At 33.4% G+C, this 18948-nt stretch overlaps 3 protein-coding genes across 4 annotated transcripts; 2 read left to right on the top strand and 1 right to left on the bottom strand.

Moving 5' to 3' along the window:
* The first annotated feature begins 640 nt into the window (after positions 1-640).
* LOC127149606 (uncharacterized) lies at positions 641-2426 on the top strand. The gene is made up of 5 exons (XM_051085400.1): positions 641-1091; positions 1209-1521; positions 1619-1831; positions 1911-2003; positions 2320-2426. Exons 2-5 carry the CDS (start codon positions 1225-1227, stop codon positions 2386-2388), a joined length of 672 nt encoding a protein of 223 aa, XP_050941357.1. The 5' UTR covers positions 641-1091; positions 1209-1224; the 3' UTR covers positions 2389-2426.
* A 976-nt stretch (positions 2427-3402) lies between these two features.
* LOC127149605 (uncharacterized) lies at positions 3403-4070 on the top strand. Its single transcript, XM_051085399.1, has 4 exons — positions 3403-3486; positions 3552-3656; positions 3748-3820; positions 3908-4070. The coding sequence occupies exons 1-4, from the start codon at positions 3440-3442 to the stop codon at positions 4058-4060; spliced, it is 378 nt and encodes a 125-aa protein (XP_050941356.1). The 5' UTR covers positions 3403-3439; the 3' UTR covers positions 4061-4070.
* A 10862-nt stretch (positions 4071-14932) lies between these two features.
* LOC127149604 (uncharacterized) lies at positions 14933-17062 on the bottom strand. Of its 2 annotated transcripts, none has more exons than XR_007821282.1 (3): positions 16211-17062; positions 15744-15821; positions 14933-15072 (listed from the first exon to the last, which is right to left on the bottom strand). XR_007821282.1 is itself a non-coding variant. In XM_051085398.1 (3 exons), the coding sequence occupies exons 1-3, from the start codon at positions 16385-16387 to the stop codon at positions 14996-14998; spliced, it is 345 nt and encodes a 114-aa protein (XP_050941355.1). In that variant the 5' UTR covers positions 16388-17019; the 3' UTR covers positions 14933-14995. The 2 variants fall into 2 exon arrangements, 1 of the variants encoding a protein (XP_050941355.1); XM_051085398.1 differs by having other exon boundaries at positions 15744-15834; positions 16211-17019.
* Between the last annotated feature and the right edge of the window lie 1886 nt (positions 17063-18948).

The following is an 18948-nucleotide window of genomic DNA, read 5'->3' as shown; positions in this document are numbered from 1 at the left end:
TTAATCGTGTAATCACAATAAATTACTTAATTCAAGAGTAAATGAAGAAATTAAATTTTTGATAATGTAATTGTACCCGATTAATAACTTTAAACAAGGGTCGAGGGGATAAAACTAAGGTTATGGTAGCCCTTTCCCAAACAAGGGTTAGATTATAAAAGGAAGGGTTCCCTTCTTTTTATAACCCTTCCTTCCTTCGAATATGTCAGTAAGATTTATAACAATTTGGCTTCAATGGTAAAATTTTCTATGAAACAATTCAAGCTTTGTATACATGTAATAAGTTATTATGTAGTGTTGGGACTAAAATTAATAATGTGGCAGTGTATTTAGCTAGAAGCCCATGTTAGGGGATTTTGTGGACTTCATGAACGGACTTATAGGATCAATCATGAGAGAAAAATATCACAAGTATGTTGGCATGTTGGCCAACACCATGAAAGTAAAACTTATGCCTAAATGTTTTACTTTTATATTTATGTTTGGGTTCAAAAATTTATAACGATGAGTATCAGTTAAATTATTGATTTGAGAAGTTAATTAAAGAATGATCATTATAAAACCTATTTCTAGATAATCGAGAGAGATTCATAAGTAGTAACATTTGTCGCACTCTAAAATGCAAGTGTCTAGTTCTAAAGATAAAAATCCCGTCATTGGAGATATGTCATTCTATGGAGTGATACAAGAGATATGGGAACTCAATTATAATACGTTTAATGTTCCGGTGTTTAAATGCGATTGGGTTCAGAATAGTGGTGGTGTTCGGATCGATGAACTTGGTTATACTTTAGTTGATTTAAATAGAGTAGGACACAAGTCAGACTCATTTATACTAGCAAGCCAAGCAAAGCAAGTGTTTTATGTTGAGGATCCAAGTGATGTTAGATGGTCAGTTGTACTCACTCCACCACAAAGAGACTTTGAAGATAGATATAATGACGATGAACTTGGTGATACAATACTCCGGTGTGAAGGAATACCCAATGATATGCCAGATGTCTATTTAAACAATGATTTGGATGAAAATGTCTCAACGTACGTAAGGTCAGATTGTGAAGGCACATGGATACCTACATAATATTATAATGGTGTGTTCACAATTTCAAACAAGTACACCATAAGTTTATTTATGATTGATTTATTATTGTTTATTATTGTTTAAAATTTGTATATCATGCTAATTTTTTCTTCATTTTGATTGACAGCTTCGCATAATATAATATGGACGATCTTAATGAAGAAGTTGGTGTCGGTGAGTTGAATGCAACAGTTGAAGAAACCCCAAAAGAGTTGAAGCGACGACGAGGACCTACTATTATGTTTGATGTAACTCGCATTAGAAGTTTGGGAGACAAGAAGGTGGTGAGGTACAATGAAGACGGAGCACCTATTGGTGAGAATGGAGCAAAGTTAAAGTCTTTCATAGGGTCTGCAACCCATTATCATGTCCCTATCACATATATGTCTTGGAAAAGTATGCCTGCAGAACTGAAAGATAAGATATTCACTACAGTTGAGGTATATATAACTTGTTCTTCTTGATAATGTTAACTTATTATATTTGATAATGTTCTTGTTGTATGGACACTTGATTAAGTACTTTTATTATATTTAGGCTGCATTCGTCATTGATCCAAGATCTAGGAAAAACGTTCTCCAAACTGCAGGTATTTCGTTTCGTCAGTTTAAGAACTGGCTAACAACGAAATACATCATCCCGCATAAAGATGAACCACAATTGCTTCAAGTTCCACCTGAAAAGTATTCCTTCATTGAGCAAAATCACTGGGAAGAGTTTGTAAGGTCAAGGTTATCAGAGACCTTTCAGGTATGAATAAGTTTTATACATGAAAATCATTCGGAATAATATTTGCTACTTTCTCATTGACAAATACATTTGGATATAGGAAAAAAGAAAATTACAACAAGATAGACGATCGAAGAACAAATACAATCATAGAATCTCAAGGAAAGGGTATGCCAATCTTAAGGAGGAAATGGTAAGATATTTAGATGTCTAAGGAGGAAACTCCCATTTTTGTAGTTTGTTCTTTCTTTGTTGCCAAAGAAACCTTATAGAATTTGGGATGTCTGGTTGGATATCTGGTGTAATGCTCCTCTTTGCTTGTGTGGTATAAGTTTGTTTGTTTCTTGTAAATGGTTGCATAAAAAGTTGTAAGTTTGTTGTTTGTTTCTTGTAAATGGTTGCATAAAAAGTTGTAAGTTTGTTGTTTGTTTATTGTAAATTTGCTTTATACCAAAAATGGCATACAAGGTAATATGTTTACCAATTGAACTCCATGTTCTCGAATGAAGAAGGATGGTTCAAATGAAGTTTATGTTGATCGAGCTAAACTATGGAAGAAAGCTCGAGTTAACAAGTAAGGACAGTACGACAACGACGACATTCAACAAGTCGTCCATAAAATAGTAAGTCATTACAAGTAAATCACACATTTCAATTATCCATTACATAAGCAATCATTTCTATAACTTACATTAATTTTGCTATCTTTTTAGGATGAGATATCAATGAATACAGATTCATCATCTGTGAATAGACACTGTTTGAATGATGTATTAACACAAGCATTGGGTACGAAAGAGCACAATGGTCGTATGCGTGGGGTTGGTGGATACGTTACTCCAACAACGTACTTTCATTCAGTTAAGAAAACATCAAAAGATGAGGCGAGCATTCTAGTTGAGAATGAAGAGCTCCGTAGGCGAGTTAGTGAATTAGAGGCACAAATTCGCTCAAACTTATCTACACCGTTGTCTGCACATGGGAGTTGTTCAAGGCCAATAGTGTTAGAGGGGATTGAAGAGAAGGGTAAGAGAATAGAAGTGGAATCGTTGGACAAACCAAAACATAAGGAAAAGAAAAGGAAGGAGGTGATGAAGATGAATGAACCAGAGTTGGACGTCTTGAAGGTATGTAATCCACTATTAAACTCGAATGTCTAATATTGTACGTCTTACTGAATTTGGATGTTCTTGAATTAGGAGAGGGACTTAATAAAAATGCCTACAGAAGTTGTATGTGAATCGACATCAACTTTACCATTAGCGTTGAAGTCGATTCTCAGATATGCTGAGAAGGTAATGGAGAAAGATTCCAGCATCACTTTTTCACTACCTGCTGACCTTTTTGGCGTTAGTCGAAAGACTTCTGTGCTTTGAGAGGATATCGTTGATCTTTGTAACATGAACGAAGTGAAAACGTTTACATTGGTGGCCTATATGATGTAAGTCAATTTCATTCCTTTGCATCTAAATTTATGTATCTCTTTTACGAGTTTATATATTTTGTAGGTACTTGTATTCGTCTGTTAGTGGTTCGAAAGAAAATATGCAGTATGTCTTTGTAGATCTGTCCCTAATCTCTTCTGGAAACACACAAGAATCTCGAATTCGAAACTTGTGTAGTAGATTGATGGTGTCCAAACCCGACCAAGTAGTTCTTGCTCCTTTTAATCCCGAGTAAGTTTAGTTAGGGTATTGGTTGCATTGACAATAAAATAGTACTTACATTTTTGTATAATTAGGGGTCATTGGGCACTGCTTGCTATAAATGCGTATGAGGATACAGTGTTTTACCTTGACTCGCTAAGGACGACATCAAAAGCAACTACAAGATATGTAACCGACACGTAAGTTTAATCTTTTATAGCATGTAGTGCTCTTAATTCTAATGCATGTACAATATTCTAAGATATGTGCAATCTTATCTTGGCAAAACAGAGCAATAGCAATATTTCACTCACAAAAGAACATTAATAAAAGCAGGAAACAAACTTTATGGCGAACAGTAAAGGCAAGTATAAATATTTAAATTCAATTGTATTTTGTAGATAACTAGCAATTAAGACTAGTCCATTATTCTAATTTATTGTTTTTATAGTGTCCACTACAAGTCGGGAGCACTACGTGTGGATACTATGTCATGAAGTATATGAGAGAAATTGTAAATAGGGGAAGCATTGTCATCTCGGATTCGGTATGTTATATATCAAACTATTTCTTTTGTACGTATAATAATTTTCATGAATACTAATTCATTTATTTTGCATGTCTACATATTGATACACGAAAATCATACTCACAAGCCGAGTTAGATGAGTGCGGGTTGAGTTGGTAGAGTTTTTGGGTTCGTACATGTGATCTAGGACTTATGACGTCATCTCTGAAAAAGGAAATTAACTTTATTTTTTGTGGCTGATTTTTTTAAATGTTCATATGGAGGGTAGAGGTTAATTGATATACTTTTGAGACTTTGTAGAGGATTAGAGTTTAGGTGAATTGTAGATAGGTGAACTGTTCATATATGTAGGGGGTTGCCATTATGAAAGTTTATGGATTGGGGATGATATACTTTTGGGCTAGGTTAGTTAAATAGATGATTTTTAGTTCAATTCTTGGAAATTTGTTGAAATTGTTTATATATATATATATTGGTTTTGTAAATGATATATGAATATGATGCAAAGTTTTGGAAATGATATTGAATGGATGATGTTTAGTTGCCATTTGATGTATATTTGTCGTTTATATGTAGTTGAATTTTTGGACCAATGGGAGCATAATACAGGAAGAATAATATAAAATAAATTACATTTAAAAAATGAAAAGTTGCTTGACGGTTTTCAAATGTCATTAACAATACATTTCTTGATGGTTTGCAAATGTCATAAATAACAAAATTCTTGACGGTTCTAAAATGTCATTAAAAAGCACTCTTGACGGTTTCCAAATGTCATGGCAAAGAGTACTCTTGACGGTTATTAAATGTCATGAAAAATGAACTCTTGACGGTTTGTAAATGTCATGAAAATTGAATACTTGACGGTTTTAAAATGTCATGAAAAATGCACTCTTGACGGTTTTGAAATGTCATGAATAATCATATTCTTGACGGTTTTCGGGCTTCATCATCTCATTCTTGACGGTTTAAAACAGTCATAAAAACGTATCCTCTTGACGGCTCTCAACTGTCATGAAAAATTGAATACTTGACGGTTAAAAAGTGTCAACGATATCAATTCTTGACACTTTTTACAACCGTCAAGAAAATGGCCTTTCTTGACACTGGATTCAACGACGGTTTTGAAAACGTCAAGAATACTCATTCTTGACAGTTTAAAACCGTCAAGAGAGTCAGTTTTTGTAGTAGTGTAAATAAATACTTAATTGTAGAAGTGCTGGTAGCAAATCACTATATCAGTGTGAGTTCTTTTTCTTATTATATAGGGTGTTCGTTCGATTTCCAAAGATTACAAATTCCCAGTTGACGTACCAAATTTTGGTATTAATAGTTGACGTCGTTTGCGGGAAAGAAGTTCAAACACCTTTACATGAGTTTTTGCTTCTAAACGTGTTGTGTAAATGACAAACAGGTTTAGGGCAATAAATTCACCTATTATGTGACTAGTGGTATTAAAGTCTCATTTTCATTACATCTACACTTAAAATCGAGAGTATCCTCATAGGCAATGGTGAATAGATTCTATTAAATCTATCATGTGACCAGTTGGGCAATGATGAAGAGATTCAAAGAGAGAGTAAAGAGGTTTGAAAAGAGGATGAATGTCCCAAAAGAACAATTCATAAATAAATTGTTGCTTTAGTGCATGGACTCTAAACTCAATCACATTTTTGTTGGAATATACGGGTTGCAACTCTTTTAACTTAGTTAATCAACATTCTTTAACTAATGGGATTGTTCACTATAACTCATAATTGCACTCTCCTGACTATAAATGTATTTGTGTCCACCTAATACAACTATGATTAGTAGGTCAACCCTTCACAGGTTGTTCGTAATTTCGGCTAGGTCAAATATCGTTTTACCTTCAAAATTTTGTTCCTTAAGCTTCAGCTGATCCTCTAATAAAAAATTGATTTATAATCCATCTATTACCATGTTCCTTTCAGGTTAATGAGAGAGTGAGACCCTTTGTTCAAGACCAGAAACCAGAACTCAAGGGAACAATCTCTATATATATCCCTAGAAACAGGGATGAGCAAATTCCATCTTACACCCTATGTCCCCAGCTATCCGCTAGTCTTACCCCTAAAATGGGAGGTCTACTGGACCAGCACTATTTAGCTACTCTCACCTATGCAGATCTAAGGATAATCTTAAATAAGTAGAAGTTTATAGTTAGTTTAGAATTAAGGTTAAGTTACCTAGGTCATCAAAGTCGAAATAGTAAGTTTTAAATAGTAAAAGGTGTTATGATGTAAAAGTGACTATTTTATGGTCTAGTCTTATTCAAACCCTTTTACATAGAACGCCCACACTCACATATATCTCTACATAAACGGTTTGAGATCACATCGCTTGTCTTAAATACAAAGTGGGTTACATTCATACTGTGCCTAGCTAGAATTAGACACCCAACCATATACATGTATTATAGACCGTCTAGACTATCTACTCAAACTTGATCAACATTTATGTCACTGCATAAATTTAAAGTGCTTATATTATAGTCAAGGAACCTTAATTCATTGGATTTTGAGTTTATAACGAGTAAATCGCTTGTTCCAAAACAATTTAATGAGAAATTCCTCATTAATAACTTTATTGGATAACATAATCATTTAACACTCATACATCACGAGTTTAAGAACATAAAAGTCATCACAAAATTGTTTTCAACTAACCACAAAGTTTGGTTCGTTGATCTTTTGATCAAGGTTCTACTTTTAGAAAAAATGTAATTTATTATATATTGGGAGAGAATTACTCCCTAAACTCAGACATTAGAATGACTGAATTTTTCTTAAGGAGATAACGTGAATTCATTGGGCTCAAATTTTTAATGTATATGATTTTTATGGTTTCATGTTGTCACACCCCCTTTCGAGGCTAGCCTAGCTACCGTGACCTAGAGAAGAAGTGACCGTCTATGCTCTCAACGCCTACCTCACCGAGAGATAACGTGTTGGGCGCCTAGTAAGCGAAATTACCTTACCTCTTCAACGCATACCATAGACTTAGTTAATTTAGTGGAAGACTTCATTCTATAAAATGCTTAGATATTAACTCATTACTATGAACATCTAATATTTGTACCACGTGAATGCCACATAAGATATATATAATAACACATGACTAGCCCATAACATACACATTAAACATTTCAAAGCGAAGCACATAAAGAAAATACTTCATAACAATATAAAAATTTTCACAAAATAGTTTAAGTACAAATAATTAAGTACAAAATATTCCCTTCTCGTCCAACTACTTTATATGTTATGCGACAAAGTTGGTGAGTGTCACTAACAAGATGTAATGCAACTATGGCACAACAGACGATCAAGATGACAAATCAAATGCTGGATGTCCTTTGCTACCTTAAGGGGGGAACAAAATATTCGAAAGATTAGACAAAATGTCTAGTGAGTGGAGAGTTTCATCAACACATTTACTTGAACAGTAGGTTTTCGTGAACACAACGCACAAATCATATACTTGAAATTCATTATTTTGCAACCACAAAGTGTTTTGCAAGAGTATGCATTCTAAATACGAAAACTATTTCATTACTTCAAGCAATTTTAAAATATTGGAAATCCACATTGCTTGGTTCAAAATATTCTACTTGGAAATTTACCTTTCCCGCATAAATCGTTTAAACATAATTCATACCACGTAATTTTCAATGTTTTAAAAATGTACCCATCACCTCAGCTGAAATGTCGTTAACATTTTCATTGTCGAGTTAGGGATGGGCGGAGTAATCTCAATGCATTCAGCGAAAGTCATCAATTTCATGACGCATAACACATTTTCCAATGTCAGGTCACAAAGAAGCAGATAGCATCTTATACCAGATCACACAACAAGTATAAAACATCTTACACTAGGTCCCAAAGCAAGTGCAAGGCATCTCACATCAGGTCACAAAGCAAGAGTGAGGCTTTATTCATTGCATAGGGTATTGAGACATTTTGCGAAGCATAAATCATAATCCATTTTCAGAACATGCTCATTTATAAATCAAATAGCAATATTAAATAAGTATCAAAACTCAAGAGTTCGAAGATGACTTGGAAATCATGGGACTTTCAAACATTTCTAAAACCACTCATAGTCAAGATAAATTCCCTTATGGGTTAAGCACTTGGCTAACTCCTTGTCAACCTTGAACGCGAGAATAAATATGAGGAAAATCTCCTAAACGTTTTGAAATTTCTTTAGCCCAAAATTCATATTAAGCTCTTAAAACTTGTTCGAAACTCTCCTATTTATAGACTTTTATGATGAATACTTTAAGACCGGCATGATTACTTCTACCCGGTGGTGAGCTTCAGAGCATCGGATAATGCCACATAGCTCTCTCACTATCCTAATTCTAATCACAGTAGGCAACAAGGTTAGAATGCTAACTTTCTGAGCACCGCTTTTCAGATACAAGAATAATGTCAATTACATTCTAAAATAAGAAAGTTTTGGTTGTCAACTACCAAAAAGCATAGGAACTTCCTCAACGTCTGATCAAAATGCCTCATTGCATCAAATAACAAGAAACACTTCCACTCTTACCTCATAGAGTCTTACCATGTAGCTTAGAAGGCGATCAAGGTTCACACATGTGCTTTTGCTAGAATAACAACAATCTTAAGACAAATTTCACATTATGCACATTTTAGTAAAGTACTAGAGTTCTTTTGATTCTGTTTTGATAAATAAATTCTTGTATAAGAATACAATTCTGTGGATAAAAATTCTTCTGATTACGTGGGTTTTATTTATGTAGAATAGCAATTTTTTCCCAAAACTTCTCTGCAAGAAAGCTCGAGGAAAGGATTGCGTGGATAAAGGCCTTGATTGAAACTCTAGGAGACAAACTCAAAGAAAAAATGAGTAAGTTGCTAAAAACTTGGAACCGTTGTAAGGCGATCAAGGCAACGTTGGCATACTACCAAGATGATTTTTGTTCATTAAAGAAAGAAATCAACAAGTTAGGAGCCAAAATTCTTTAAACTCAAGATATGGTGTAACAAAAATTTGATGATGCAACCTACTAATTGAGGGGATGGTTACGATGCTGGGATTCTCAGGTGCGAGACTTTGAAAATAAACGTGAGGTTATCAATGACAATGAGAACGACTACGAGCCTAGTGACTGTTCAAAATAATTTAAAGTTGATAAGTGTATATTGCATGGAGTTTGACATGACACTGAAAGATTGCCCATGGGTGGCCATCTGAGCACGAATGGACACAACATGTCCTCCTTTTCTGAAATTGCAAATAATTTTCAAATTTCTTTATATTTGGCATTTTATCTGCTTAACCATATATCACAATGACTATATCATTGGAGAAACATGACTATGATACTGCTTATTCATATTATCTCCACCATAGTATAGTATTAGTTTTTGAGCATAACACTTATAACTTTGTGATTAGTTTCACATAAATTATCTTGTACCACTTGAGACAATTGTTCTCCCTTACATATTATAGATAATTTTCTTATTTAGTCAAAATGTGAAACTTTATCGTATTTAAACAACCATTTCATCCTAACTTGTCACATTTTAAAATTTTCCAAAATTTATATGTAGACGAATGTCTAAAATTGGTGAACAATACAAAGAATCAAAGTGGACTAGCTTAGCATAAAAACAAAATAAGAAAACAAACAAAAGAAAATTTGTGATGAGACCAGGTCATAGTTGTACATATTTGACCCCATTAATAAAAGTTTAATTGAGCTTAGAAAAAGATGTTAGATATTTTAGTAAATTCTCAATCCTCCTCCTCTTGCATTTGTATATTTAGAGAGTTTTGAGAACATATGTAATTCTTGTATTGAAAAATTCTATCCAACCCTTTAGGTATTATATTAGGGGGAATTGTCAAAAATGGTAAATTTGATAAAATATTTACAAAATATTGTAAAATTTCATATTCTATCACATTGATATGTTTCTATCAGTTATATTAATAAATAATAATAAAAGCCTATCAATATTTATCATTGATAGAATCTAAAATTTTGTCATATGTTGTAAATATTTGTTGTAAATATTTTAGTTTATTTTACTACATTTAAAAATGTCTCTTATACTAATGGCACGTTAAATATCATATTTTGCAAATAGAAATTAAAAGAAATTTTAATATTTAAGGATGCGTTTGGGAAAAGGGTTGGGTTATGAAAGAGTTAGTGTTATGATAAACCTAGTTTTATCATAACCCTTGTTTGGGGGAAGGGTTTCAAAATGTAGTTTTATGATAAGAGATGTTTGGGGGAAAGGTTATGTGGAAAGGATTATGATAGTGTTATGAATAAGATGTGTTTGGAAGAAATGTTATGTAAGTAGGTTTATGGGGATTTTTTGATAAGATGTGTTTGGGGGAAAGGTTATGTGGATAGGTTTATGAGGATTTTATGATAAGATGTGTTCGGGGAAAGGGTTATGTGGGTACGGTTATGAATATATATATATATATATATATATATATATATATATATTTACTTATTATTTTTTTTATAACTTCACATTGTACATATACCAAATTAATTATTATTGCATTTTTTTTATTACGAAAGCGTCGAACCCCTCTTATTGCATATTGTTTTTTTTCTATATCTCATGTTATTAGATTAATAAACAAAGTTGACCAATTTCGAAATAATTTGTTAACAAATTGTACCAATTTTATTCTAAGTCATTTTTACAAATACAAACTAGTTATTGTGTATTTGTAATTAGTGATAGTGTCATACATTTGTTTTTAACATATTTAATTACGTGGTCTAACGCATGCGTCGATATTTATATTCATTAATTAAATTACTTATTACATAGCACTTCAACGCCATATTGTTCGAATTGTTACTATTTTCCTTAATTTGAACAAAACATTTTAACTCGAATTGAAGGAATGTAAAAGGGACAAAAAGAAAACATATGCATAAACAAGTTACAAATCATACAAGGGATCCAAATACTGTACATATGAAAAAAAAGTTTGGTAAAATAGGAATACAAAAAACAGTCAACAACATAGTCCAAGTGAAGTAACAAAAAAACAAGCAAGCCAGCCAAGGAAGGACATAAACTATTTGGAGAAGTCTCGTAGGAGGACTCTGCAAAAGTTCTGCCTCTCATCGTCAGTCATCTGTAAGAAACCCCGCATGTCGTCCATATGAGACATCAGATGCCTTTGGCACAACGCCCTATCCAAACTACTTAGTTTCGACATCTCACGCAATAAGCATAAGAATTCCTGGCACACATAGGTGTCATTGGTAAGGGCGCATGCAAGCCACTCGGCAATCGTCCTGAGTTAGTCATTCATACACTCGAGGGCCATATGTATGACTTCAAGCTCACCCTCCCGCTGGTTTTCCCTCTTTCTCTTTGAACCGCTTGATCTGGTCCTACTGTCTGATGTACGAGCAGGTCGTGATGCGTGTACATCCTCCTGGAACATGTCAATCCCCTAGCTGTACATGGATGGGAACTCCTCGTTCCCATCCGACATGTTAAATCCCTCATACTCGATAAGCTCGTTAGACCCGACGTCGGCGAATGTCTCAGCGAAGTGATCCATCACCCTATCACGACCAAATACATATGCAAGTTCGTCGTAATAGAGAAAGAGTTTGTTAAGGAGCCCCTTCGCTACTGGATGCGACTGCATAAAAAATAGGACCACTTAAAACTATGGATACGAAAATTGTGAAGTAAACGTAGACTGCGCAAGTAATGTGACGTTTAGATTATTTTCCTTACCATAACCCAGTTATCGAAGACTTCATTCTTCGCAATTATGCATTTTGTGTCATCGTTCGAGTCGAACCCACTACACACTGGCCCTCGCATTTCTCCGATGGCCTGGAATGTCCATTTAAGTGTCTTTATTCAGCAGTCGATTACGGTGATTGCGCGGACACGACAGCCAGGCAATTTTTCGACCATAATACATACCAATTGGGTCAGGTAACATGGACGGAACGTACCATTGTCGAATTTTCATCCCCCCGTGAATTCCACTAAACACTCTACAAGAGTGTCTTCCTCCTCCTTCGTCCATACATGCTTTGGTGCACGAGAGGAGGTTGTCATACTGCAAATGATAAATGACAACAAATACATGAAACACGTTAGTAATTTCACATTTCCACATTCATGAGACAGACTGACTAACAATATTATGACAGAAACCCACTGCACGCATACATTAGATATGAAAAAATAGAGAGTATAGGTCATTTAAATTAGCATACAACCAAGGGGTTCTAATTTAAATTTGTTTTATCTAAGCGTTATGCAACTCTCATTCAATGAACATTGCTTGAGCTAATTCATCACGCCACTAAAACCACTTGTTTGTGGTCTCAATGTGTTGAATGTCTTTTGCAGCGGTGGCCGTGGCGTACGCGGAGTCCCCCTCGTCAACATCGCTAATTTTTTTGTAATTGGTCATTTCTCTGTTTATCAAATTGTGCAGTAGGTAACATGCTAGGATGGTGCGACATTGCACTTCGAGGGAATAGTACGACTTTCCACGAAATATTGCCCAACGACCCTTCAGAACACCGAATGTCCACTCAATCACATTCCTTGCCAAAGAGTGCTTCATGTTGAAGTATTCATTTGCAGTCGTTGGGGCATTTCCAACACCACGCCACTTTTGCAAACAATGGTTGGGGCATTTCCAGCACCACGCGACTCTTGCAAGCAATGGTTGGGGCATTTCCAGCACCATGCCACTCTTGCAAGCAGTGGTTTGGGCATTTCCAACACCATGCCACTCTTACAAGCAGTGGTTAGAGCATTTCCAGCACCACGCCACTCTTGCAAGTAGTGGCTGGGGCATTTCCAACATCACGCCACTTTTGCAAGTGGTACCTCTGGCCTCTGTATGGGGCGAAAAATTCCTCAGCGTTTGGATAACCCACATTACATAGATAGTAATATCTTGTTACAAAAACTAATTGTTTATGCGCGTTCAATATGGAATTTTAATAAGGCGTGGTTGGATGAAAAATTGTAAATACCCTTTAGCACTTGGAATCTGTTTTGTCATACAAGGGCATCCTAAAGAATCTGCGAGTCTATTACGGATCTTCCCAACCAGCGAGGACATATACGAAATCCTCTTTCGTGTTGCAAACACCGAGTACATTTGTGGTAATTTCTCTCTTACGCATTCTGAAAGTAAGGCGATCTGCTGCGGGCACATTCACCTTTATGTACGTCCTATCCAATGCCCCAAGGAAATTCTATAGGTTTAAACAAACGCGCTTACATTAGTGGCATGTACTGATACGTGCCATACAAACCACTTCTACTACGCCCAACCTCGAAACAATTCTAATGTTGATCAATGCAGTTGATTGTTACCAGTACAGGTTGCTTTATTAACTCTTCATGGAATCGTAGCACAGCCAACAAAATGAGATTAAAATGCCGTGATACTGTCTCTCTTGACCGTACAAATTTCTATTGAATTACACGGTTCTTCACGTCATACATAAGAATGTGCAAGAACATCGCAACCATTTCCTCAACATCAACAATCTCTGTCAACGAAAGACCAGCCACAGTCCTGAGTAAATGGCATAGAATTACGAATGTTCGCCTGTCCATGTGCGTGCTTTGACGACACACAAGATCAGACTCGTGTATCATGCAAAAGTACGCAAGTTGCCTAATTCTATGTCTTATAACATATGGTGTCTGTGAGAGACGCTTAATTGTCATTCATTAGTGCCTCCAACGTTAGAAGCATCTGACGTTGGCCTAATGTGAACGCAGTTAAGACTCCAAGAAGGGTTTGTTGATCTATTTGAAATTACCTAAAATGTCCTAAAAAATATTTACTAACTCTGTTATTACAATAGCCATATACAGTGCATATAAAGTTAGTATATGAAAGGTACGAACAAGTATTTCAAAACAAATAATGTGAAAGCCATGGGAACATAGGTTTCATCATGTTTTAAAAGAACAATTTGTTCTTTAATACATATAAAGTGTTTCATGTTTACTTCTAGTCATTGAGTTTAGGATAATTGTAAGAACCCTTCTTCAAAACAATTTACTTCTTTTTCTTACAAGTTATTTTGAACATTATACGAAAAGTTATACTAAATTGTGTTTGCAATTAAATTACCTAAAAAAATACGGGTGAGATTTGTAAAAATAGTTATACAATTAAGTTTGATAACGAATGATATTTTTTTTTTACAATTAAACAAACAGTGAAGATAAATAACTTTTTTTAAATTTGTGCAAAATGTTTACTTTAGTGAGCCGTTGAGTTTATGAAAACTAGTAGAAACAAATGAAAACCCTTACATTAAAAACTTGTTTCAAACAAATTAGAAACTATTACTATAGTTTGACTATTAATTTCAATTCTAAATTACACATTATGGTTCAATTTTAAAACGTGAACATTCATTTTACACATTTGTTTCCTACTATGAAATAATTAACAAGAACTAAACATGTGTAAATTTTTTTATTATTATTTTTCATTGAAATTTTATTTGTTTGACTTTTTAACATACTATGACCCGTCATTTACATGTTTTAAATGTACATACTAATGAGTAATGTAAATTGGTATTTATTATGCAAAATAGGATTTTACGTAAATTTATTTTAACAATACAATAGTCGATTATTGTGTTCTATGTACATTCAATATTGTTACACTAATTTCATTCATAGTTGTTAAATGCATAGTATCGAGATAGTACTTTTGGAAAAATAGATATTGATCGTGCATATGAAAAAAATAGATAAAGAACTTTTAAAATAAATAGTGCATATACTGAAGCATAATAAAAATGTTCAACAAAACATGCACTAATAAATGTATACAAAACCCATTAAAAGGCAAATTACAATAGTACCTCTTAGAAGGATATCTTGGTGAATGGGGACGTCCTGCATAAGATAAAGAACATTAGAAAACGCACAAGGGACGTAGAATGGTAGATTTCTACATAATAGAAGATATGGAAGAAAAGAATGGAAGAAATATTACGTATACATACCTTCTATGATGACCAATACGACCTGAAATGAAGAATGAATGTGCAAAGACACTAATAATTAGTATAGAAAGGATAAGAAAATATAATTTTTTTTAGAAATTGGTAGTCTCAAAGTTTTAAAATCCATTCAAAATAATGAACAAAATTTCATAATTGTTGAAACATCAATGACAATAGAAAAAAACAAAGAAGATACATGAATAATAAGAACGCACGTAAATAGAAAATAAGCCACAACGGGATGGACAATGCTATATATTAGAAACAGCCAAGGAAGTGAGAAAACAGGATATAAGCATATAAGGACAATTTCATCTTCTTTGGTAAGTGGTGCAATGTGAAGTAATAGAGTGCAACATACATGAATACAATAGAGGAAAACATGGCTAGTATAAAAAAAAAAAAAAAAAAAAGCTAGATTAAAAGGAGAATGATAAAAACAATTTACCTAATCAAGGAGAATATACCACAGAGAGAATAATGCAGCCAAACACAAGTGGAAGTGATAAATCAAAAGAGAAAAGTGTATATACAGGGGAAGATTGAGGAAGTTATGATGCCTTTAATGAACACAAACCAAAAAAAAGAGAGGGAAATAATACACTACAATATACATCAATACAATAAAGGAAAACATGGGAATTAAGTATATCCAAAGATGGCAGAAATAAAGGAGAGTGATAAAAAAATTACCTAGAAGGTAGATGGCAGAAATGGGTGGAGTTTTGATGCCTTTGAATAGCCACACGGAAAAAAGAAGACAGGGAATCTCTGCAATAACATGCTAAAAGCATAAGAAAGTCCAAGCATAGTCAAAGTCTATATACTGGAAGCTACACGAAAAGTACATGAAGAAACAATGTCAAAAGATTGAAGAGACAAAACAATCTGCAACTGAGAGATTGTATGCAACCACATATGTTCCCCATAAGATCAATGATTGGCAACATAAAAAATGAAGAAAACTATGTAAAGCATTAAACAAGATATAATCAAAGGGACCGAAACAAAGAACAACATACCAAAATTAAACCATAACAGAATAAAAAATGCAAACACATACATATATGGAAAAGAAAAATCAGATATTATTGAAAACACCCAGAACTCGTCATCGGCTTTTGTAGAAAAAAAAAATTAGGATTCAAAGAGTCCAATACCTCCCTACCATACACGATAGGCACCCATTGCCGCACAACGGTATGGAGTGTCTGTCTTATCAGCCAAGAAAAACTCAAAACGGTAAGGAAAACACCGAGCAACAAAAAGGAAACCTCGAGCAGCAAGGAAAAATTCAAGGGACAAAAGGAAGATGGTTGTTCACATAGAAGACCCATCGAATGGTTTCGGAAGCAAGGATTGGACCCAGTCTTTCAATGAAAGCCATAGATCCGAAAATGGAAATGTGTTTGGAGGCAACGCCATTAAAGGGGTCGCCTTCAACAAAACACGAGTATCACTTTGGGGATTGAGAGAGATGGATGAGAGAGATGTAGATGGGAATTCAGTGTCACGAAAGAAAACCCATTTTTCATGAAAAGGGGGTTCATATTTTTTATCGGCAAAGGGCAACGCCCGAATCTCATACATAAATAGAACAAAAAACGCAAATGGAGCAAATGAGGGAGATGAAGAAACAACAAAAAATGGAAGAAAGACGAGGGATTGAAGGGGTTTAACACAGATTAAGGATGCATCGTATACACGGGTTAAAGGGAAAAATGAGGGAGATAAATTGACATATGAAGGTGGGAGAGTTGAGATTTGTGAACAGAAAATGCAAATGGAGGAGATGAGGGAGACGAAGAAACAACAAAAAACGGAAGGAAGAAGAGGGATCGAAGGGGATGAAAAGGGATTGAAGATACATGCTTAACACAGGTTGAAGGCAACAATGGAGGAAACAAATCAGTAGATGAGTGGGAGAGGTTTGAGGGTAAAGTGGGTATTATGGAAACCCTAAAACTAAGGTTTCATAACCCTTAATCCAAACAGGTGCTAGGTTTTGGGTAACCTAACCCCACAGTGTTAACACTAATACCAAACGCACCCTAAAACTTTAATTTGGACATCTTTGGATTGCCTGGATTTTATTCTCCAAAAAGTCATTTTGATTTAAAGCTTTTCTCATTAAAAAAGTATTTAAAATAAAAATATTAATGTGTTTGTCACATATTTTGAAGAGTTTTTACGCACAGGTTTATTTGATTGGATATACATTTAAAGTGTTTCTATTGATGTCAAATTACAATAAAAGAACAATATTAAAAACTAGAATTTATAATTTTAATTTGTTGTCTTTTAAAAAATATAACAAGACGGTAAAATATTTACACTATATACGACAATTTCAAAAACGAAAAAAGTTCACGGGCCCACATAGAAATATTAAAGATACCCCGCCAACAACATTATCAATAATGCCCGTAATATATTTGGTACACGATTGTTTAGACTTGGCTATTATTTAGTACACGATTGTTTAAATACGATCGTTTAGATTTAGTTACATGATCGTTTAGATTTAACATAAATGATTATTTCAAGATTCTTTTAGTACAAAATCGTTTGTTTAGATTTGGCTGTTCTTTTCAAGATCTTTTATATTTCGTACAAAAAAATAAAAATAAAAAACAGATCTTTTATATTTAGTACATGATCTTGAAGCAAATAACAATTTTAAAAAAATGAAAAAAAAACGATGGAAAGAAAAAAGTTGCAGAAGAGAGAGATAAGAAAGACAATTGAAAGGAAGAGCAAACCTGAAATATTTAGTCACTTTTATGAATTTTTTCATTTTGTTACAAAGATTGTAAATATTTTGTCGGTCTGTTATATCTATGAAAATTTCTCTTTCAATTTTGTTTTTTAAATTAGTTTTACCAATTAATTTTTTATTTTCTAATTTTAGTATATGATTGTTTGAGTTGTTGGTGGTAGTTAGTCGGTAGAAACTGAAAAAGAATATAAATAAAATAGAATAACAGTACATAGACTACCAAAGCATGCGCTACCTTAGTCTAGGGAATGATGCAATCACAACATATTATGTTTATAGAAAAACAAAGAAAAAAAAATTGCAAATGCACATAAAAATGGTTCAAATCACCGTAGCATTCCTTAAGATCAACAATCAAAATATTTTTACACATTTTACTTATTTAGAACAGAATAAAAAATTGAATTGTTTTTAAATATAGTAAAATAAACTAAAATATTTAAAAAAATATAACAAAATTTTAGAATCTATCCACGATGAAAACATATAAAAGTATCGTTCTAGATTTTTAAATTTTATAATATTTACAAATATTTTCAATCAGTTTCGATACTTAACATTAATTTTTCTTAAAAATGACATGATTAGTGAACCTTTTACTTAAGAAAAGTAACAAAATGATAGACAAAATTTCGCTTTGTGACATTTATCATTTGGATTGATTAAGACAAGTAGCTATATTAGTTTGTGATTTTATAGTTTGTGATCGTTCGTTATTGTCCAAGGTATAAAGTGTTTTAGTCTAGGAAGTCTCTACGTGAGATATTATTATTTTAGTCCGTGTATGAAAACTTGTGATTATTTATTTGCCTTGGATTGCCCAAATAATTGAGACCAATTTTACAACTTAACAAAGAAAAGTAATTTTAATAATAAAACAACTAGAAATACTTATAAATATAGTAAAATATTACAGTTTATTCGTGATAAACTACCACATGTGTCTGAAGCACAATCTAGAGTAGTTTATATGTATAATAGACAATAAAGTTTTATTATGTTTATAAATATTTTAATTTTGAAAAAAAAGTACATTTTTAGTCGTTGAATTTTATGAAAGGATACATTTGGTCTCTAGAGTATCAAATTAGCCATTTTGGTCTCTAAGTTTTCAATACA

Source organism: Cucumis melo, chromosome 5 (assembly GCF_025177605.1).
Source record: "Cucumis melo cultivar AY chromosome 5, USDA_Cmelo_AY_1.0, whole genome shotgun sequence".
In the NCBI taxonomy this organism is placed as follows: domain Eukaryota; kingdom Viridiplantae; phylum Streptophyta; class Magnoliopsida; order Cucurbitales; family Cucurbitaceae; genus Cucumis; species Cucumis melo.
The sequence above is the reverse complement of the archived record's forward strand: the minus strand, read 5'-3'. Positions and strand labels throughout refer to the sequence as shown.

What these genes read in the sequence shown, in the direction of transcription:
- LOC127149606 (XM_051085400.1), top strand. Translation starts at nt 1,225, where the DNA reads ATGGACGATCTTAATGAAGAAGTTGGTGTCGGTGAGTTGAATGCAACA. An exon ending in AGATATTCACTACAGTTGAG is followed by an intron (nt 1,522 to 1,618) that starts GTATATATAACT and finishes TATTATATTTAG; the next exon opens with GCTGCATTCGTCATTGATCC. An exon ending in GGTTATCAGAGACCTTTCAG is followed by an intron (nt 1,832 to 1,910) that starts GTATGAATAAGT and finishes ATTTGGATATAG; the next exon opens with GAAAAAAGAAAATTACAACA.
- LOC127149605 (XM_051085399.1), top strand. Translation starts at nt 3,440, where the DNA reads ATGGTGTCCAAACCCGACCAAGTAGTTCTTGCTCCTTTTAATCCCGA. An exon ending in CTTGCTCCTTTTAATCCCGA is followed by an intron (nt 3,487 to 3,551) that starts GTAAGTTTAGTT and finishes TTGTATAATTAG; the next exon opens with GGGTCATTGGGCACTGCTTG. An exon ending in CTTTATGGCGAACAGTAAAG is followed by an intron (nt 3,821 to 3,907) that starts GCAAGTATAAAT and finishes TTGTTTTTATAG; the next exon opens with TGTCCACTACAAGTCGGGAG.
- LOC127149604 (XM_051085398.1), bottom strand. Translation starts at nt 16,387, where the DNA reads ATGGGTCTTCTATGTGAACAACCATCTTCCTTTTGTCCCTTGAATTTT. An exon ending in CTATCGTGTATGGTAGGGAG is followed by an intron (nt 15,835 to 16,210) that starts GTATTGGACTCT and finishes TTATGCTTTTAG; the next exon opens with CATGTTATTGCAGAGATTCC. An exon ending in TTCTGCCATCTACCTTCTAG is followed by an intron (nt 15,073 to 15,743) that starts GTAATTTTTTTA and finishes TCTTCATTTCAG; the next exon opens with GTCGTATTGGTCATCATAGA.